A 22391-nucleotide genomic window follows, 5' to 3' on the forward strand; every position below is an offset into this window, starting at 1 on the left:
CGTCGGTTGAGCCAGTACAATATTCGCGTTCACATGTAACAAACGTTAGGGCTCGTGTTAGACTTTGGTTTGTAGAGTCGGGATGAGCCTAATCATTTTTCCAGTCGTTATATGGGGCTCAGTCTCGCGTTACAGACGGTAACCCAATGCTATCACCATATAAAAAGATTGTTCTGCGCATCGCGTCTGGTTACTCGGGATTTCTAATGCGTCGTTTTATTTTTAAGACAGGCTCCGCTTATTGATCTCCTCACGAGCTTCTGGTTACAACCAGAATGTATTCGTCTTGAGCAAAGAGGGGGTCTAGGCTGTCTTAATACAGGCCGTGGACAGGACAGTGTGAATTGTGTATTGGGGGTGGACGTTTCATTTTGGCAGTTCAGTAAAGTGATGTTGTCACTTCTGAAAACCACCCTTTTGCAAGTCCTTAATTTGTATTATCTGACCACAATTAGGTTACCTAATCTGTGCTGATATGTGCAACAAAGCATGCCTTTTAGCCTTGGGGTTTTACGTATTTTTTTTTCCTCTCGTAGGTGTATTATTTCTTGCATGTACTTTCTAAAGTTGGCTGCTGCAGTTTTACCAAAAAGGCACGTGATGGAGCAGCTTATTTAAATATGCTTACACAAGCATGCGTGTGGGCACTATTGTCCGTCTGTGGAATGATTTGAGACAGAGGAAGTTTTTTTTTTTTGGGCAGTCGCTGGTGAGGAACCACAGGCCCTGAAAAATCACGTTTTTAAAGCACATTTCTGAAAAGAAACAAATCTCATTGTGGTAGGTGTAGTAAGTATGCATACCCTAGTGCAGGTAATTTAAAAAGAAAGAAAAGATTTTGAAAGCGTTTTCTGAAAGTGCTGGCATCTTGACTTTTAATCTTGCTGCAATAATTTAGCCTGGAAAACTTGTGCTTTTGCAGTTTCGTTCTCTTTTTGGGGGTTGGGTGCATCTTTGGGATACTTAAGGATGCCCTAAAACATCTGTAAGAAGGTTTTTTTCTTTCTGTAGCTCATTGGAGTTGTTAATTACAGACGTGATCATAGCAAACTCCGGGACTGCAGCAGTCTGGACGATCAGGAATGTTTTTTTTTTGTAACCACCATTGTTGTCTTCTGTCCTTATCCATCCAAAAATGGAAGCATATTGGTAAATGACCTTCTGTCTTGTCTGTCCTCATCACATACTCAGAGTTGCAGTATGCCCTTGTATATGTAGAGCTGTCATTATATTTCTTTGTGGAATGTTCTGAGTGTAGGGATCCAGCACTATTCTTTTCCTTCTGAAGGAATTCTACAGTAAAGAAACCAGTTGGAAATACCTAGTTTATTTCTCTTCGTCTGTTTCACCAGAGGCAGCCTGCATCTTGGAATTAAGGGCTGAATTGGACAACCACAGCTCAGTGTTCACCGGAGCGCGTTTTACAGGGCCTCTGCAAAAGAGGCGTGTTTAAAGAGGCTTAGCTCTGGAGAGTAAAATGTGTTGTTTATCTGAATCACAGAGGAGGCAGGGCAGTGTGCCATTCGGAAATGTTACCAGGTTCTGTTATAAATATAGTACAGGGATCAACATATTTCTGGGAAAGTCATCTGAATGGTCACCATAACTCCATTTCCATGAGTGCCATTGTTTAACGGTAAACAGCACCAGTAGTTTGCCACTAGACCCAGGATTTGGCCAGGATACAAGCCTCCAGCAGTTAGCTGCTTTGCATAATGTGCTCCTTTTCAGATGTTATTCAAAGAATACGTAACAGTTCTTTTGACCGTTTCTAACATCAGCCTTGACGTCTCAGTTCACTTGTTTTGCTCACATACTGTTTTGTCGCACGCTGAGGGTACAACAGTTCTCAAACCAGTCTTGACAGGAATTGTATTCCAAAAACATCCCGTTTTTACTTTTTAAGTCACTTGTATTTGATACAGTTGGAAATTCTTTCACAAAAGACTTTCGGATTGTTTTGCCTGTTTTATGGTCCCACCATGCCATTTAATAACATTCTACCAACTGCTTTTGAGTTTGCCAAATGCATTATACTGCTGAAAATAAGTTGCAGACATTTGACTTTGCTTTATCTTTATGTGCATTTTTTGCACCAATATCATATTCTGTCAATATTTTTCAGTTTTCCACTGCAAATAAGTGGAAACTGAACCCTGGGATATTTTTAGTTTTCCACAAGCAGCCTTAGTTTAATTTGGGCCTGTCAGCTGTAAAGGAATTTATAATCACAGTCAGTAAAACCTGGCTCAAGCTGAATTACAGTAGATCTAACTTCTTGAGGAAACTATTGCTTTGAATAAGACACAGCTCAGAAAAAAAAAGATCACCAGTCATATTGATTGGTTTAGGTCTATACTGTTTTTGCTTCCTGTTGTAAAATGGTTAAAGACTCCTAAGAGGTTGGGCCTGCCGAGTAACTCAAGAAGTAAATGTGCTCATCTGACTGCATGTTAAGCTCTATGGTCACGGGTTCGAGTTGCAGTCCTGTCACTTGCCAGCTGTGACTGTGTGGTGGTCTCAGTGAGGGACATACATCTCTCCCAATCAGCACTGCCTCTCCAGTACGGGGCGGTGCTGCCTGTGACACATTAAAAGCTGATTGGCTCAAAGGTAGGCAGGTAGGAGGAGTCAGCCTGCACTTCCCCTGTGTGCAGGCACAGGTTCTGTTGCTGTGAGATGGGGAAAACACCCAACTGGCTGTTCGAAATACAGTGCGTATAAATGACTAATATCTGGCAATTCTAAATAATAATTTAGGTTTTTCACATCGGTAAATATTACAGTTACTCCTAATATTTGACTTCTTAGGTTGTAGGAGTGTTTTAACTAACTTAATTAATTGTGTTACATCTTTAATTTGAAATTCATCCCTTTAATGTTATTTGGAGAAATGTCTATTGAATTATAGAAAACTAACAGTACCTGTAATATGTATCTATAAAATAAAAGTACACTTAGGAATAAAATAGCATTAAAATCCTCTCTAAAGACATGGAAACATTGCAAGTATTCTGTCAGTTTAAAAGGAAGGCTAACCACAATCCTGGTTTGGGGTTTACTGACAGATATTTCCAATCTAGGTTTTGAACCTGTTGACACAGCCTAGCTCATTTGACTATGATCTCTACCAGGGACTTAAGATACTGCAGATTTCCAAGAGATTTGGGATCACAGAGGTTATGTAGGATCCTGAATGCTGCCTCTGCTTTCTGATGTCATGAATCCATCTCTCAGATAGAATGATGTTTTTTTTTTTTACTTTAAAACTGCATGTTTCACACTGGTCAATTTTGTTTTGAAAAGTAAGACACATCTGCCAACAAACGGGAAAACCCAAACCCCTTACCCTAACAATACCAGTAAAGAGGTCAGCGGTTTTGTGGACTTTTCGATAGCCCTACGGTGGTAGAGCTTTCTGTAAAACAATACTGACGCAGAGGTTCACAGACTAGATAAAATCTTCGCACTCAGGTCAGCATTCCCAGGGGGGGGAAATTTGATCTCCCACCTGTTCGGACTCAAGATTGTGCCACTTGGCTGGTGGGCCCAGGAGTCAGCAGTGACGCCAGTTTGGCCCTTTTCCACTCCGGGGGGGGGGGGCTTTAAACCATGTAGCGTCTTTCTGTCTGATGCTTCACAACTTAATATGAGTAGACCAGAAAAGCCACACAAGAGAGGAAGCCACCCAGATCACTTGGTTGCTAGGAGCTAACTTATTATTATAATTGTGTGTGTTTTGTATGGGTGCTGCAGTTACCTGCCAGCTTCAGAACCGACATGCGGTCTTGGCAAATAACTGTCTCTTAATTGTGCCTGTGTGTTTATAAGCACTACAGTGGAGTGTTGTCCTATACAGGGCACAGTCCAGCCTTGCACTCTGTGCTTCAGAAGTAGACCCTGGGTTGCAATAACGCTACCAGGAAAAAACTGCTTTCTGTTCATTTTTAGATGGATCCATTTATCCTTTGGGGTTTGCAGAGATGTTGGATTCAGTGCGCACATGAAGGGGACAGTTTCACAGCCTAATGATGTCCGCAGATCCTGTAAGGCTGTGGCTGCTTCCGACGCGTTCATGATTTAGCTTTATCATGATTTTAAGATGCAGGAAACCATGCAGAAGTGCATTTAAAACTGAGAACAGGAGGAACTGCTTTACACAAAGAGTTGTGAGGGTATGGAACAGCCTGTCCATGATGATACCTTGGTTTCTTTCAAGCAACATCTTAATGAGATTATTGGATCAATTTCCTACCACCTACCAAACAGCCTAGTTGGACTGAATGGAACCTTTGATTTGTTACTTTTTTTTAATGGTGAACGGACTGAGGGGTGTGGGCTTGTGATTCAGTGTACACACTCGCCTGTCATTTCATCGCTCGTCCCCTTGGTGTCGGAATGTTTTATCAGCAGCACAGTTAAAGAGCAGGGGAACGTCATTCTTTGTCTTAAATTACAGTCCATTGAATTTGTTTTCATCTGCCAAAATTACAATCTAGACTGCATGTTCGGGATTTTGGGAGGATCTTTTACTGGTGCTAACGTGCAGTTTTGCCTTTTTTTTTTTTACGGTCATTACTGTACTGTCAGTGATATACTTCTAATGTTGGCTAGCCTGTTCGTGCTACTACGCAAAGCCTATTCCACAGCAGTACGAAATTCGGTCCACATGAATGGGACAGCAGGAAATGCTGTCCAACAACTGGAATTGTTAAGGGATAGTAGTGTTTAGAAACCAGTGCCGTTTCAACTGCTCTCACCCTCTTAAAAGACACTTAGGGCCTCACGTCTTAATCTCCCGAGTCTACTTTGATTGCCAAAAAACCAAGGCCTTGAATGTTTTTGCAGTTCCTGGAAGGCAGTAGACAGTTCAGACATGTTAGGGTCGTTTTCCAGGGAAGTTCTGCAATCTTGTGCCACAGTCACCCGGCTGATTCCCAAGGATCCTTAATGAATCATCCATCTTAGAATCGGATGAATCCGGTCCAGCTGTCGCTGGCCTGGAGGGCCCTTGGATCGTTCAGCCATTTGAGTTTATGTGCGAGCTAATGGCCTCCTGTGTTTGCATTCTACAGGAAAGATGAAGAGGAAGCCGGGTTTGAAAATCCCAGATGACGTCTTCAAGCAGAAAGAGCCTAATCCTGTGTGCGTATTTGTTGATCTGCTTTTAATGCGTGCATGAAATGAATGAATGAATGAATGAATGAAAGAAGACCCCCCGGTTAGGTGTATGGTTCAGCTACAAAAAACCTTTTCTAGCTCAGTGGACATAACACGCAGGGCATTTTGACTTAAACAGCATACAGCATTGTATGTTTTAGCACTGGTTAATCAGCTCAGCTTTGCTGAAAGCTGTGCACAGTACCTTTTAAGGTTCACCTTTTGGTAAAACAGAATTGCAGTCACAGGTGTTGTGGTGTCACTTCCACGAGCCATGTGGTATCAAAACTGAACATGTTTCTTCTCATTTCAAATGAACAAACCCCATGGAATGCCATTATTCCATTTTATAAGGCATAAACGTTCTTGTCACATGACTTGGAGTAAAATTGATTCATATTATCCGGGCATCGATCGACAAATCCCAGACAATAGCATCATGAGGGACACAGTTAGTGATGATTACCAAATAATCTCTATATATATATTTATATGAGTTAATTGCTCCTAGTGCATTAGAAAGTAAGATTTCAGGCACTGTATCATGCTTTCAACAAAAATGATGGACCACGTCTTGTGTCAATTATTATGTAGTTCTAAGCAACACGTATTAAAATATCATCTGTGTTCTTGACACATTCTACAAAGACCAGAATAAATCAGCGCCAGCACATTTGGATCACAGCTTTCAGTATGTTTTTTTAACTGCAGTTCTCCTCCTACAGGCCGCCCCGAAATTTGGATTCCAGGACCTTCATTACAATTGGAGACAAAGTAAGCATGTGAGACTTTTGTATCTTGATCCCTGATAGCTGAGTGGAATCCTGAGGCGTGCATTGCCTGCAGCATGAATTCCCAAACCAGCGCCTCTCCCCACCACTAAATGCAGCCCAACTCAGAAACCTGACCCCCATGTAACAGTTCTAATGCCAGGTGATTTTTCGCTCTGAGAATCCTCAGAACCACAGTCAAGAACCTTTCCAAAGTTAGTGCTGCAGGAAAACCCAGTTGAGCCAAGAAAGTGAATTAAATGAATTGTTTATGATTCAGCTTCATGTTTTAATGACTGTCCTGAGCTGTTGTCTTGACTATATATAGTAGTGGATAAGAAAACAAGGAATTCCTGGGTAGCGTCATTATGTTTATTCTGTAAAATGTTTTATACATCTTTAATCGCTGCTTATTTCTTTGCCTGTATACACCCCTAATTTGGAGTCCCCAGCTGTGTCGGCAACTCCTGTCTTCACATGTGAAGTCTTTTCTGAACTTTTGAGAGACCCTTATTACAGCTGGTTCCCGGTTACACCACCACCTTCTGTCTCCCAAAGCAAGCGGACTCTGCTAAACGTCTTTTCTTGCTTACAATAATGGTATTATCTGCACAAGTCTTTGCTGGAGTCTTGCTAATTAGTTTTCTCGACAATTAGGAATAAAACCCTGTATATGCAGTGGTAAGAAGTTGAGGGGCAGACAGCTGGCCTGTTTTAAATCTGTGATTCCACACTTGTCTAGCAGTCTCCAAATCGTACAGTCGCAACAACATCGCACTCGCTCCCTCCTACAAAAAGCGGGCAGTTTTCAAATAAAAAAATCCTCCCTGTCCAGTCGGATCCAGTATGTATATCCTCTTCTGAAGGATACACTTTGGAATCTTAGACCCGAGCTGGTCTTTTTTTAGAGATCAGAAGTTTTTAATTAATGATGCCACCTCTACTCAGAAATTAAAAGGAAGTGAAGTCTTGCTTTGATATGCAATGCATGACTCCATAATAATAAAATAAATCATTATTATAGATTCTTCTACATTCTGTATACATTCAATTTACATGGATCCTAAGCTCATTCATGTGGAATAGCCTGGCTGCAGAATGGCTGTTACACAAGAAGTGGCATGTGATTAAGGGAAGAGAGCAGTTTCTTGCACTGGTGCTGTAGATGCGACAGACAGCTCTAGGGCTCTGTCAGCCTGAGGGAGGGATGACATCACATAGCAACCTGTCCTGCACCCTGTGCACACAAACCACTCTCCCTGTCAACACTGACATCACCAGCCTGCTGAATCAGTGTCCGCAACACTGAGGTTACCGTTCTATTCTGGTGCACTGATGTCGGCATTTGAAAATGACATCGCGTAAAACAGCTTTTAAAATCTCTGGTCAGTTAAACAGGACACTTCAAAAAACACTTTTGCAAAAGCTGCAAAAATGGTTCAAAAGGCAAACTTTGTGAATTATTGTTTTTGTTTTAAACAATTTTTTTAAAAAATGATTTTTTAGCATTTCGGTCCTCAAAATGGTATCGGCAGAAGCTGTTTAGTGACTGAATTACGGTTCTCTTTCTGTGTGTTTGATGAAAATGACCGACCAGCTCATTCAGACATTTTTTTTAAAGGAAAAAATACCACTTTCACAGCACCAGTGGCTCCCAGGTGTGGCAAGCACCTGTTGTGTTCCTACCCTGTTAAAAAGGAGTTAGTAATAGTAAGTCCATAGTACAGTTCTGTCACATTCCCTCGATTTCAATATCTGCTTTCTGTCAGTTTTAAGCTGCATTACAAACTTGCACTAAAGAGAAGCATGGGGACTCACAAAAATAGAAACACTCCCAAAACCACTGTGAAATTTGCACAGTGAAACAGTCGTGCCTTCAGTGAAGGCTTGTTTATGGAGGACCTTTGCACTGTCTCGGAGCAAGGTGATACAGAAGGTATGTTCAGAGCCGGAGAGCTGTGCACGTGCTCAGTGAGTAATCGGCTGGCATTCCACAGGGGACAAATATTAATGACATGTAAAATAACCCACTATACAACAGCAAAGCTAGCGCAACACTGACCCTCCGCTTGCGCCAGCCAGCCCTCATACCAGGAATTATTTTGATGTTGGTGATATTGAAGCCCATACAGCTGCTCAAGAGTTTAGGACAAAAACGAGCAGGTTCGTCCGTTAATCTCAACGTGCAAAGCAGCTGAAACCGGCCGCTGTCACTCGGGAAAACCGCAGGAATATGGAGGTTATGCTGGCTTTTGCTATTGTTGATGTTCCTTTATAAAACAGGAGCCAAAAATCCCTGCCAGCAAAAAGTTCAGTGGGAGTTTGGTACCGTTTGTCGTCTTGGAATGCATGGCTTTAGGGACCGCCTGCCGAATGGTCACGTCAAGCATTATCGTTAGCACTGCTAACATAATGGCAGTATCCCTTCATTTTGTATTGTATTCCTATGGCAAACTGGCTGAATTTTAATTCCTTCCAAGGTTCTAGTTTGGGGCAGAAACATAGCATGCTGATTAGGTGACCGCCTAACCTAAAAAAAACCCAACCGATTTTCCGAATATGAACTTGCCCTGGGGTTAAAAGCCGGGTTGGTTAGTGCCTTAACCTCCTGCCAGTCCTGTCTCCTCCCTGCTGTGGCGTGAACTGTCCTCCTTCCCACCCACTGCACTGGGTTAGTGGGGAAGTGCAGGAGCTGTAGAGCTGGACCCTCAGTTAGTGCGCGACGGGAACTTGCCCAGCATTCCTTATGGAAGTGTCAGCCGGGAAGAGTCCGGAGATGAGCCGTCCCGATGCCTTTATGTTGAAGTCATACGTTTCTCGCCAGACAGGTGGCAGGAGTTCTAAAATAGCCTTCTGCCTTTAAGAGAAGGTGGTTGGCGCTTTCCAAAAGCCTCTACTGTTTGACTGTGCAGAATTTCCTTAAGAAACCTGTCAGCAAATACTGTGGCTTAGAACAAGTTAAAATAAAGAGGGAAGAGCACTGCCTTACTTTGCTTCTGAGAGGAAAATAGATATGACATTCTCATGTCATATCAATACACTTTATGTGAATAATAATAGCAGACATTTTTGTCTCTCCGGTATAGTATGTTTATGTTTTCCCTATGTTGCAATTTTCTAAATGGGCTAAATGACCCTATCTTATGTGTAATCTTTCTTATATTACATAACAATAAGGGATTTCCCCCTACGTGGATGATGGCAGACATCATTGCTCCCCACACACCAGCTCTCAGTGGGGAGAACAGAGTGATGAAGCCAGTTTGTAGATGGGGATTATCAGGAGGCCATGATTGGTAAAAGCCAGTGGAAATTTGGCTAGGATGCCGGGGTAACACCCCTACTCTTTTTGAGAAACACCCTGGGATTTTTAATGACCATGGAGAATCAGGACCTTGATTTTATGTCTCATTCAAAGGACGGCACCTTTTTACAGTGTAGTGTCTTTGTCACTATACTGGGGCATCAGGACCCACACAGACCGCAGGGTGAGCTCTACCTGCTGGCCCCACCAACACCACTTCCATCAGCAGCCTTAGCTTTCCCAGGAGGTCTCCCATCCAGGTACTGGACAGGCTCCCACCTGCTGAGCTTCAGTGGGCTGCCAGTTGTAAAATTGCAAGGTGATATAACGGCTGGCTGTATTAATTCATCCCCAGATGGTCCTAAATGCAGGCAGGTGTTCTATATACATATCTGTAGTAAAACATATTAGGGAATGTGAGGGACGTGCGCTATTGATGATCGCTGACATCGCAAAAGGGAAAGGTGTAACGATTCCTCATTTTGAGAACAACTACCCCAGTATCTATTCCTGTAAAGCAAGGAGCCTGCAAACAGTGCTGCTGCTGAAATGCTACTGAGAAGTGATGTTAGGCTGACATCATGTTTTTATACTGGTCTATTTCAGAAATTTCAGTGTTGAACACTACCATGATTCAGCTTGAGTTAAGGCGTGGCTTTTGTTACTGGATATGAAATGATGAGTCATTATTTTTTCCAGCAAAAGCTAGACAGTATATGCTCCAAGCAGTGCACCTTGTACAGTGAAAGGACATGAAAAACCTGCCTGTTAGGCCTCAATATGCATGTATACTGTAAGTATGAATTCAGCAAATTGCAAATCCGTCATCTACGTATTGTGTCTTGATAATAGTGCCCTGTGCACAAGAACTAATGCAATCTCCAGCAAACACTTAATACAACACTGCAATCTTGATTCCATTCTTAAACAGAAAGGGTGGGGATGCTTCTCATATTTCAGGTTGAATTTCCAGGCCTGGCAGTCAAATTTACAGACAGGCATCACCATTCGTGAGACGGAGGTGAAAAGGGAGGTTAAACAGGCGTTTCTAAAAATGTCGCAAGGGGGAAAGAGGCACCGCGCTAAGGAAAACCTTCAGCTTGAGTCGCACGGAAGGATTCTGTCCGCATTCTAAGTTACAGACTGTCTGCGGAAATATCATATCGGATCATAGTGTTTGCAGGAACTCAATATTGCTGTTTGGGAGCACGGCCAGCAGGTCATTGCCTTAATCCAATCTAGACATAACAAAAAAAATGTACTGATCGCACGTATATTTAATTAGTCTTTACAAACTGATATGATTCAGTCATTTAGCTCTCACGGCAGCGTAATCTTTTTCAAACAGCCAGAACTCGCGTTCGAGTCCAGATCTGTTCACGTTCCCTGTAACTGCTGGGACTGAAGCCAGGTGTTAATCGCAGTGTTCAGTGCTGTGTTCAGTAAGACCCTGCTATATCTGAATTCAGCTGTTCAAACAAGGAAGAGCCGTGGCTCTCTGAATCAGGGTGTTTATGAGCAAAACGAATAAAAAAAAACCTACTTATTTCCAGTGAGCATTTGGTGTATTTGTGTGCCCTTGTATTCATTGTAATGGAATTTAGTATCCTGCTGTTGTCCAGTGCTGTATACTGCTCAGTGACATTTTTTGCATGCTGTAGACCTTGAGCTTATACACAGGGGATGGTGATAGTCCACATTTAGAACACTCTGTTTACAATAACAAATATTTCCCTTCTAAACTTCAATATGAGAGTTCCTCCATATCATATTCATAACAAATATTTGGGACATTATTCATTTTGTTTGCCCCCTAACGTTTGAAGCGTGAAGGTAGGAGTAACTTGGCAGCCATAAGTGTACCAGTTATTTGCCAGAGTTCCACTGCCTTTTCTTAAAGGTTTTATGTCCTTTGCCTGTTTCACAGTACAAGACCCTGTCACACAATGTACAGCGGAGTTTTTTTATTTATTCCTTGTATTAATAATACAAGTTAGATGCACCCAATCTCTATGCAAGCACTTGAAATGTATCCCTTGTTTCCCAACATTCAATGTGTCATTCGGTATGTTGTATAACTTCCAGCAAAGACAGTTAAATAAAATAGGTCTGAATCATGTCAGGTGAAACTGAAATAAGTTCACAATTGCTGTCTTTAAAATGTCCACGGAGCATGCTTGATTTTCCAGGCATTCCCACAAAGCATGCACTGTAGGTGGCCATGTGCAAAGAAATTAACACGGATTTCAGATCAGGTCACAACAGACCTATGCCATGGATATCCCAATCTGAAAGAACTGTCGATGAACAACATGCATGTGAATCACGAATCACGAGCTTCAAACTCCATCCATCCATTTTCTAAATGCCTCTTCCAACTCAGGATTGCAAGGGAGCTTCAACCTATCCCAGCAAGCAATGGGCGCAAGGCAGGGTACACCCTGGACGGGACGCCAGTCCATCGCAGGGCACACACAGATCCTAACGTGCACACACTGACAGCAGGGCCAATTTTCCCAGAAGCCAATTAGCCTACCTCTATGTCTTTGCACTGTGGGAGGAAATCGGAGCACCCAGAGCCAACAAACACAAACACAGGGAGATACACAGGGTTTACAAATAAATACCCACTGTCAGGTATTTTGGTATTTTGCAGTGGTCAGCTTTTCTCTTTTTGTACTATAATGATGCCGTCTTGAATTACAACTGCGGAGCTGTGACTGTGCTCCTAATTTGAAGTTTCATGAGATTTTGACTGTTACAAGAATTATAATTTGTCTCCTCTTCTGTGCACTGTTTGACATTAATAAATTTATTGATTTTAAATTCATACATTTATTTTAGCGGCCTTTCTCTATCTCTGGCACTATGAACCTTGCATGCAAGCTGTACGTTAAGGAAAAAAATACAGTTCTTTGTAAGTGTTTGCTGATTTTACAGTTTTTCTAGATCTGTTTTTAGGAAATGTTTTCAAATTATGAATCTGTGCTATTGTTATTACTTTCGTAGCCTTTGGGAGTGTGACTAACTGCTTAAAGTGTAACAAAAGATTAAAAGCTTGTCTGTTATCAAGAAACAGTGGTGCTCAGCAGTGAGATATAAATGGATACAGTTTTTTTCCTCCGGAGGAAATTTAGTTCCACTAAGAGGCAGTGTTTTGTATGCTCCAATTTATTGGCCACTTCATTTTTGTTATGTACGCTCCAGTGTGTTGTTTACGGACCATACTAATTCAGTCTTCCAGGAAAGGTCTTTTTGCAAACTTGCATCACTGCTTGCTTATGTGGGGACAAATGCGTGTTACACCGTGTCCACCATGTCCATAGGAACTGGACAGCACTGTTAATCCCCAGCAAAAGGCTCCTTCACCTTATAAACTCCCATTTGTCTTGGAGAAGTAGCATTCATGTGCTGGAGGTGGAAAATCACAGTTCAAGGCAAAACAAAGCAGTCCCATTCTTGAAAATACTCCAAACACAATCTCGGGGTGCTCTGAGGAGTCCTCAGAAATGGAAACCTATTGACAAAGCAAATGTCCTCCATATCGCGTATGCCACAGGACTGGAGCTTTATTTAGAAGAATCATATTTCAAATTGGTTTTAAATTTGGGGGGTCCACACTAAGAGTGATGCTTTTATCAAGAAAAACACAGAGCACACCTCAAATTGAGCATGCAAAGCTTGTAGGCTTAAAAAGAGACAGAAACACATCTACTAAACTGCTTGTAAAAAGTGATGAAAGTTCCTTGTTCTTTTATTTTCCATTGTGCTTGAGCACACCGATACAAGACCCAGGTAAAAATTAGATGCTTTCTGTCTTTGGCTCTTTAAAAGACTGTACTGTAAAGGAACTGCAGGTCAAACCCCTGGATTGGGTTCAGAGAATACTCAGATTGATGAAGCAGCACTACTTAGAAAAAGCCGTGAACTCGTAAGAGAGTATCCTTCGCCTCTCCTGCTAGACCTCATCCTCACCCCACACCAGCGGCTGTACAACAGGATAAGAGAAAACACTGAATTCGAATATATACTGTAAAAGCCTCATCCCGCTCGTTTGAAAATTCACCTGTTGTAGCCCCTAAGTTCCGACCTTTGGAAATGGTTATACGGTAGCGCCCATATTCTGTAGACAGTAACCACCCCATTACAAGGTTATGGATAAAATAAACGCCCAGCAATCTCTTTGGATTTAACGTTCGGCGTGAGCTGCAGAGGCGAATGCACAATTGCATGATTGCTTACTGACGACAGCGGGAGATATTAAAACCGCCGGTGGGAAATTCTTCATTTCAAGCCTGCAGATCTCATTAATAAATGCCGGTTTTCTCCTGCTGCACAGATGGGATGCAGGGCGATAATGGGTTCATTAAATAGCGTGCATTTTTTTCTGGGGGATCTCATACTATATGGAAAATTGCACGCCTTCCCTACCACACAAGCCCTCCTTTCCTGGATAAATACCCTACTACGCACAGGGAACAAAGAAACTGTAGCCCGGCGTAGCTCCAGTTTCGATATAAGGTTGTGGGAGGCTGAGAAAAGGGACTGGCTGGCATTAGTAGGATTCCTTTGTATTCAGCGGTGAGGATTAGTTTGCAATTTATTGTACAACTTTGATCTCCCTCTCCCTGAGGGGGAGATGTTGGGCCCTTTAACTCGTATAAGGAACACAGCCAGGATTAAACAGGTGTAACAGGTGTTCCTCCAGTGGATTAAAAGGTGTGACCCGCATATTTGTGAGAGTGTTTTGGGTTATTTATTTTTTTTAAGATGAGACAAGTGCCGCATTAAAACCTGTCTGACAACCACGAGGTTTACTAATCGCAATATCGTGCTTCACTGGGCATCGCATCCTTATTCTCCATTTGTTTTCAGTCTTGGTGCCTATTCATGGAAGATAACATTAGATGACCTTTCTACTTGCCTCATTTTTAAACTAAGGTTGTTAATTTATTTTGTAATCGGGTTCTGTGGCTAACAATCGTCATGCAGTATCTTTATCTTACCTAGGGGGTGATTAGGTGTCAAATAATTAGCCTTTTTGCCTATAGAAAAATTCAAAGACTGGCACTCTCTCATTTCCTAGAAAACCATGATGGGCAATCAATGAGATTGTCAGCCCGCTGTCTTGATCTTTTTTTCATGCTGTTTTCCTTCTCCTACCTTGGCCTGCTGTTTAAAAATAGCCGGACAGCGATTTCGACGTGAGAAATGTGCTGTATCCTTCCTTTCACTATTGTGTGTCTGTCCGCACTCACGATGCCTCTAGTGATTAAGAGGTAGCCTGATTATAACATCAGTAATAAGGTAATTTTGGGAATAAAGAAACAGAATTAAAGTGATATTCTGAAGCTAATAAAGTTCAAAGATGGGGCATTATTTATCAAAAGCAACAAAAATGGTTTTAATAGGTGGACTCATTTCTTTTCAGATGGCCGATTCTGTTAAAAAAGTTAAAAATGCTTGAACTCTGTCAACTCTAAAACAATTCTCCAGCCACAGGGAATTTTAGTCCCTCAATCACACAGGTGATACTTGTGACTTGCTTTCAGTCCTGCAGTGTACTGATTATATATATATAGTTGTGCATTTCTTTGAATGATATATCGCAGCAGTATTCTTTTCCAACAGAAGAAAGACGTCTGCACTGTAATTACAATCATTACAGCTGTGACATCTGAAATGATTATGGTTAATAATGATTTAAAATCCTTCCTGTACTCAGGAGGGTTCAAAATGAATAGGTATTGCTCAACGGGGACGATAATGAAGACACAACGAGTGCTAATTGTGTTTTTAAGGGTGGTATGTTGTGGTAAATTATATGGATTCTCAGTATGCAGCGGCTCTGCCACAGCTCGGGCCCTGGGGTGTTGGGCTTGGCTTGCTCTTCTCACGGATATTAAGAGTCCCCGCGCCCGCTTGTCTTGTTGGGTTGCAGAACTTCGAGGTGCAGGCCGACGACCTGGTGTCGCTGTCGGAGCTGGGCCGGGGGGCGTACGGCGTGGTGGAGAGGGTCCGGCACGCGCAGAGCGGCACCATCATGGCGGTGAAAGTGAGTGAGTCGTCACGCGAGCAGCTCCCCGGCGCTCGGGTCCCCCCCGGGGGGCTGGAAGAGGCACAAGCCTCCCCCGTTCATAGCCGCCCGAGACTTCATTATCACGAGAAGCCGAGCGGAACTTTGGTCAAACCTGAACTCTTGACTTGTCTGGATTTTACTGCTCACCAAAGGCAGTGCTGACCAACAGGGGTTTGCATGAGTTTCAGCTAGTGCAGGGAGTACCCCTTCACGTTTTCATTTCCGCATCTTCCCCCTCCTTACTCTGAATCAGGGCGTTATCATTTTTTGGGGGATTCCAGACAAACACATTTCATTGGCCTTTGACGGTAAGCGGGTTGCTCCAGGAGTGGTTAAAGTAGGGAGCTGAGCCAGCATGCGTAGGCTGCAAAGGAACAGGTCAAGGTTTATTCCATGGTCAGAAGAAAAAGTCTCTTTGTCTTTTCAGCATTGGAATAAACCTTGACCTGTTCCTTTGCTCTGGTAGAGGCCAGACACAGTATATAAAACAGTAGGGCAGTCAATTGCCGCACAGTGCCTTTCGTCTCATGTCTGTGGCTCCCGTTTTCAAATTTTACCCGGCAGTGAAGAGCCTGGAAGACTTGAGAGCCACTAATTTGTCACACGGTGTACTTGAAATTTCTTAGTGGAAAAAAGCACAGAGCTTCCACTGCACCACTCATAGAGCAAGGCTAAAGGAGAGATCTTGTTACCTCCCCTACAGAGGATAAGAGCCACTGTGAACAGTCAAGAACAGAAGAGGTTGCTGATGGACCTGGACATTTCTATGAGGACAGTGGATTGCCCTTACACTGTGACCTTCTACGGAGCCCTTTTCAGAGAGGTAGGTCTGAACATACAGGCAAGAGCTGCATTTACTCGCTGTAAGACAGCAGATTCGCTTTCTTCCCAAAAGCCTTTTGTGGAATATGGAGTCTCCTGTTATATTGCACATTTCATTAGCCACAACACTTCTGATGATGAGGACAAATTTGCCCAGTGGTGGACACATATCTGTCACTGTATATCGGTTAGAGGCAATTCTGCGGTGTATTAGAGACATGCTTTCCCACAACCGGAATGTTAGAAGCAGAAAAATATGTAGATGTAGATGACTTTAACTCAGCTATCCTATATTATTAAAGTTAAATAATAATAGTTTAACAAAATAATGCACTGCTAGGTAGTGCTTTGTATCCAAGAGTAGAAAGGCTTTAAGGGGAAATGCAGTTCAGTTTCTCAAACCGTTATTAAGGCTCATTAACTAAATTCATTGACAGTAATCGCAAAAGTTGACAAATTCCGAATTAAGCACAAAATTGTGAACTTTCTGAAAGTACTGGATAGTTGCCGCAAACTGCTGGTCTCACCACGGGCGAGAGCAAGAGTTCACGTGAATTGAGACGTGATGGCCTTCCTGCTCACTAGTCACCGTAATGACTAATGTAATGGGATGTACGAGTGAATAAGTACAGGCTGTGCTGCAGACATTTTACCCCAGAAATGTTCCAATATGATCTGCATGCAGAGTTAACAAGTAAGTTTTATTTGTTGGCAAAACTGTCTCTAGGTCGAGAGCAATATTTCTATTGGATTAAAAGAGACGAATTCTCAAGCCTGATTGTTTACAATGTAATAGGGCTGTTTCACCTCACCAGAAGTTTTGTTGCCTTGTTCTGAATCCTGGAATATGGCGCTGCGCATATTTGCATTTTTCTTCCATTTTGTAATGTAAATTGGAGGTTTTGTATGTTACTGTGTATTTTACATTTTACTTTCAAATTGTCTTGAAAGGCACTCAACAATACCAGTTCTTTCTAAACCCCAAATAGAAAAACAGCATTGCAGATCCCCGCTAATTCAGAGCAGAGTGCTAAGAAATGGGAACTTCATTTAATCTCATGTAGTCTAACGGTAAATGTTTTTTCTGAAACTTTTCTGCACTTCTCCTTCCTTTCTTGCTGCGTAGGCACTGATTTTGTATCTTCCAAACCTCCAAAATCTGTGAAAAGGTGACCTTCTCTCCAAATCCCCGGAAAGTTGTGCAAATCCACATTAACAATCATTTTAGAAATATTCAGGGGCAGCATTTAAAAAAGATGCACGATGGAATTTTTCAAAAACATTTCTAACATGTGTAATGTCAGGACAACTTCCTATACATGTCAAACAAGTGGCATCTGAGACGCTTGTACTCTGGATGATGACAAGGTTAATTCTTCTCTAGGGTGATGTGTGGATTTGCATGGAACTGATGGATACCTCACTGGACAAATTCTACAAAAAAGTGATAGAAAAAAAGAAGAAAATACCAGAGGACATTCTAGGGAAAATGGCTGTGTCTGTAAGTGTCTGATTTGATCTGATTTTTCAATGCAACTGCACAGGACTAACAGATCCTATTCTGCCTGAAAAAGGTTATACCTATTCTGCCTGAAAAAGACACTCAAGTCTTTAAATTGTCAACACTAGTTCTTTTTTATAATCATGCAATTCCAAATTCATTTCTGTTGTATATTATTTTAATTTTGGAATTGCTCAATCCAGATATGGGAGGTGTATTAACTGGATGTTTCCTGTATTTTTCTGCTCTCCAGATTGTCAAAGCATTAGAACATTTACACAGTAAGCTGTCTGTGATTCACAGAGGTAAGAGGTGCCCTCTGGGGAAATTTGGGAGTATTGCAGTCAATTCATATACATTGTCTATGTATACTGTATATTGATTTTGACTCCTGTCAAACTGTCAGCGTCTTAGACATACATTACTGTTGGCGCTTGCATCCTGATTGCAAACACAAACAATTAATGTGCAGTATAAGATGATGATCTATAACATGTGTCTTCTTATGTGTCTGATAGTTACAGTATCTAAAGCATTTGTAGACACCTGAAAAGTAACTATGAGGGCTTGGTCACATGGTTACATTTTTTCGTTTTGATGTCGGCAAGGGGTTGATGGAAGCTGTTGCCAGCCTGTTGCCCTGTGTGATCACTCTGGCCGGCACAGTGGCAACAGCTGGGCAACATGCTGCCGATGTGTGCCCACTTTAGGACACACTTGGGAACACCGTTCCAGCAGCATGTGAGCTTCCTGCCAAATCATATTCCATAGTAATAGTGCTACCTGACTGGGGGGGGGAAGCCCCGATAGAGGTAAAATGCAGAACAATACACTTAGTGTTGTTTTATGGAACAAATTACAAATTGTTTCAAAAGGGAAATAAAAGAAGCTTTTCTCGTGAGATCATGCCAGGAATTGGGGGAGTCTCTCAATATGAACTATGGATGAAGGCCTGATGTTGTTCGATTTTAGTGTGTGTTACCAGTAGAATAGTTTCTCAAGAATAGGCTTCAAAGGGTATTGAGCAGTCATGAGCGGTGATTAGCTGTTCTGAGATCTGCAGTGTGGTCAAGACACATCCCGTGTGGTGCCAGTTTGTTGACCACAGATTAAAATTCTAAGTGCTCTCTTCCTGCCATCAACAGCACTTCCCTGTGTACCTGGGACATTAAACAATGAAAACTATGTTCCCCTACAGTCTCGTCAAATGCAGGCATCGTACACACAAGCAATAGTTCCCTTGCCTACTGTGCAGAGTGTGAAAAATCCGTATGTGATGCATTTGATGTCTAGAAGTTTGCACTGTGCCATGCAGAATTACTTGTCATTTGCTGCTGCAGATCAAAACGCATAATTAAATGTTTGCATGTTTTTTAAGTGTTATTTTGTTTTCCCACCCCCACAGATGTAAAGCCATCAAATGTCCTCATCAACAATGAAGGCCACGTGAAAATGTGTGATTTTGGGATCAGTGGTTACCTCGTAGATTCTGTTGCAAAGACCTTAGATGCTGGTTGCAAACCGTACATGGCCGTGAGTATCGCCTATCGAGACAGGACTCCTCCTTATGTCTGTCGCTCACATTATCAGTCCCTTCTGTAGCGTACAGTTTGGCTAGTGCAAACTATTCAGTGTCCCGATATAACTCAAAGTATGTGCATTTCTCGTTAACCTGTGTGTCCTCTGTTGAAGAACACGACCCACTAATCAGCTTCTAAACTCGAGCTGCAGGAAACAGTTAAAACCACAGACAGAACTGTCATGGTGCAACGGGGAACTCTGTGGTTAGATTCTGTTCTAGTGATTAAAAAAAGCCCAGCTATCTAGTTTATTCAGAAGTTTCACACTCAGCCTTAAGAGAAAGTGCGCAGTAAAATGTGTGCTTTTCAGTCGTTTGAGTTGATCTTGAACCCGCTTTTATCTTCACAGATCAAAAACAATATCCGGCTACGGATCTTTGCGTTTCAAAATATAATTTGCAGGGGAGAAGAAGAAAGATCAGTCTGTGCACGGTTTTGATTTCATTCCCATATCGCGGAAAACCTCAGCGTGCTTTCTTTCTGATGACCTTTGGTGCAAACACTCCCTGACTTTGTATTTCCAGCCTGAGCGGATAAACCCCGAACTGAGTCAGAAGGGCTACAACGTGAAATCGGACGTGTGGAGTCTAGGAATCACGCTGGTAAGGAAGGAGTTTTTGCCCCTCTGTCCCCTGTTCTTAAAATTCTGGAACTGACCCGGTACTGTTCTTTTATGTGGCCCTGTTGTGAAATCCTCAGCGATCAGCTGACTTGGTTTATCTGCACGAACCTCTGGCCAGCTTTGGAAGGATGAAAGTTATGGGCGTGCGTCCTTCAAAATAGACGTCGTTGAGTTTCCTGCCTTATTTCACTCTGCAAGGTCCCACTCTGCCTACAGAAGCACTGGCATCAGGCAGAGGACTGATGCAACTCTCTGTAATCACACAAGTTCACAGGCACCTGGGAAGGCTAAGCTGTTGAAAACAATATTGCGAATACTGTGGCTGCTCCAGTCCCACCTTATCCCAGTGTGTCACTCCATTGGGAATCCCAATCAGCTATCGACAGATCAGGCTTGAACCAGTTGGACTGCAATGTAAAGTAAAATATTTTACTGTTAATGCCACGCAGCATCTTAAGTTTTCCTTTATCAGCGCGAGCCACTTTAAATTAAATTTTCATCTGTGGGGAAAAAAATACAACATTGATTGGCAACTATTCTCTTGTATAATACTTAATGCCTCCCACTGACACTCTGTTCATTATTGCTTTACTGTGATTCACATCCACTGCAACTGTTAGAAACTCAATTAGGCAGCTTGTACCACTTAATGAAACGAAGCGTGTTTGTTCCATTGAGCTTATCTGACAAAGGATTTTTTTTCCCCATCTGAGGACAGAAGGAAAAATAAAACAAAAGCCAAAGGCGTTTTTTGATTAACGTCTTGTGAGATCTTCTGCAGACAGGCTGATCACCCAGTGACACGAGATATGAGTGCAGGTTACCGAGTCAGGTTATAAATTCGGCCTTTTTAGGTCAATCCAAAAAGAAAAAAACACAAGCCACGTTCAGAGTCTTGCATGAGGCACAAAAAACAAGCGATGAAAAAGAATGATTTCTTATGCCTAAAGTCATCTCTGTATGACAGAATAATTGGGGAGGTTTTTGTTTTATTCAGTGTAAAGCTCTTCCTATCAAGATCAATGTAACAACAAAGGGGTATAAAAATTGCATTGCTCTTAATGTATGCTTAGAAAATACGTATGTGGAGAGTTCTTCATCCTCATATCTCTAAAATATGAACATTAGTGTTCTTGTAGAATTCTGCACTTGCCTTTTGATGTAAAACAGCCAGTGTTTAACATGTAGACAGTCTCATTTTGCCGAGAGTGTTTCCATCATTTTCAACAGAAAAAGCTTTGTATAACATCTTTCCCCACGGGGAATTTAATTTCTTATTGTTCTGACAGATCTGGAACAGAAGGGGTTGCAAGTGAATGAATAAAATACTGTACCCAAAATGAGAGAAAGATAAACGAGATGGCAGAACGTACACAAATGTGCACCAAGTTCGTTTTTTTGCTGACTCGTTGCAAAACGTGCTAAGTAGATACGGTTTTTAAATCCATTCTTAATCCAGACCATTCTACTTAGGTTGCCCAGGTGGCCTTCATTATTACTTAATTAACCCTAATTAAAGTTCATTATGGGAATATTTCAGAACTTGGTCGGTAAAATCTTCCATCACGTAGGAATATTAATAAAAAAATATAGGGTCTTCTTGGGGTGCCCCTCCTGTGTGTATACCGCTACAGTATGTTCTTGCTATCGGATCGGCTCGTGCTGTTTGCTGAAAGTTTCATCCTCAAACAAAGACTTTGCGCACCGGAAGGGCCGTCTTTTTGGTTTCGTCTTTGGGTATTAAAAAGTACAATGTTGTGTCGTCCCCCCCCCCCCCCTCACCTCAGATCGAGCTGGCGATTCTGCGCTTCCCGTACGAGTCGTGGGGGACCCCCTTCCAGCAGCTGAAACAGGTGGTGGAGGAGCCCTCCCCCCAGCTGCCGCCGGATCGCTTCTCCAGGGAGTTCGTGGACTTCACGGCACAGTGGTGAGGATCCGTCGGGAACGCCGCCCCCCCGCGCGTCGTTCTGTCGGTGCCCGGCAAGCGCCCCTCTGAGCTGTTCTGAGGACCCCTCTTCGTGTATCACCTGTGCTAGACCGACTGTCGCCTGTGGCTTTTGGCCCCCGGATGGCCTCCACAGGGGGTAGGAGCTGATGTTGGGGTAGGATGTGGGGGCCAGCAGCCATTTCACCCTGTAGCTCTCACCTGGCAGCCCACTGAAGCTCAGCAGGAGTGAGCCTGGTCAGTACCTGGATGGGAGACCTCCTGGGAAAAACCAAGGTTGCTGCTGGAAGATGTGATAGTGGGGCCAGCAAGGGGGTGCTCACCCTGCGGTCCATGTGGGTCCTGATACCCCAGTATAGTGATGGGGACACTATACTGTAAAAAGGAGCCGTCCTTCGGATGAGACGTAAAACCAAGGTCCTGGACTCTCTGTTCTTTACTTACTTTTTGGATATAGGGCGGTACATCACAATAGTGTAGAAGCTTTTGTCTGTGTTACACATAAATAGCACCCAAAAGTCAACTTGCAGTGGAGCCTGACTCATTATTTCTTTGTGTTTTGGATGAGTCTCAGAAAGCGGCTCGCTAAAGGTGCTGTACAAGTCTTA

General features: G+C 42.6%; 1 protein-coding gene across 2 annotated transcripts in view; it reads left to right on the forward strand.

Annotated features, from left to right (window-relative positions):
* Window positions 1–22391, forward strand: part of LOC148645207 (dual specificity mitogen-activated protein kinase kinase 3-like) — a 42890-nt gene that overhangs the window by 14191 nt on the left and 6308 nt on the right. For both annotated transcript variants that reach the window (XM_088613405.1, XM_088613406.1), the window contains exons 2-10: window positions 5076–5145; window positions 5886–5934; window positions 15176–15289; window positions 16017–16136; window positions 17520–17636; window positions 17890–17941; window positions 19042–19169; window positions 19741–19818; window positions 21626–21765. In XM_088613405.1, coding sequence (XP_088469531.1) covers window positions 5076–5145; window positions 5886–5934; window positions 15176–15289; window positions 16017–16136; window positions 17520–17636; window positions 17890–17941; window positions 19042–19169; window positions 19741–19818; window positions 21626–21765 — 868 coding nt within the window. The remainder of the gene's footprint in view (window positions 1–5075; window positions 5146–5885; window positions 5935–15175; window positions 15290–16016; window positions 16137–17519; window positions 17637–17889; window positions 17942–19041; window positions 19170–19740; window positions 19819–21625; window positions 21766–22391) is intronic.

The sequence above is a fragment of the Lepisosteus platostomus genome, chromosome 19 (assembly GCF_059453375.1).
Source record: "Lepisosteus platostomus isolate fLepPlt1 chromosome 19, fLepPlt1.hap1, whole genome shotgun sequence".
NCBI classification, from domain to species: Eukaryota; Metazoa; Chordata; class Actinopteri; order Semionotiformes; family Lepisosteidae; genus Lepisosteus; species Lepisosteus platostomus.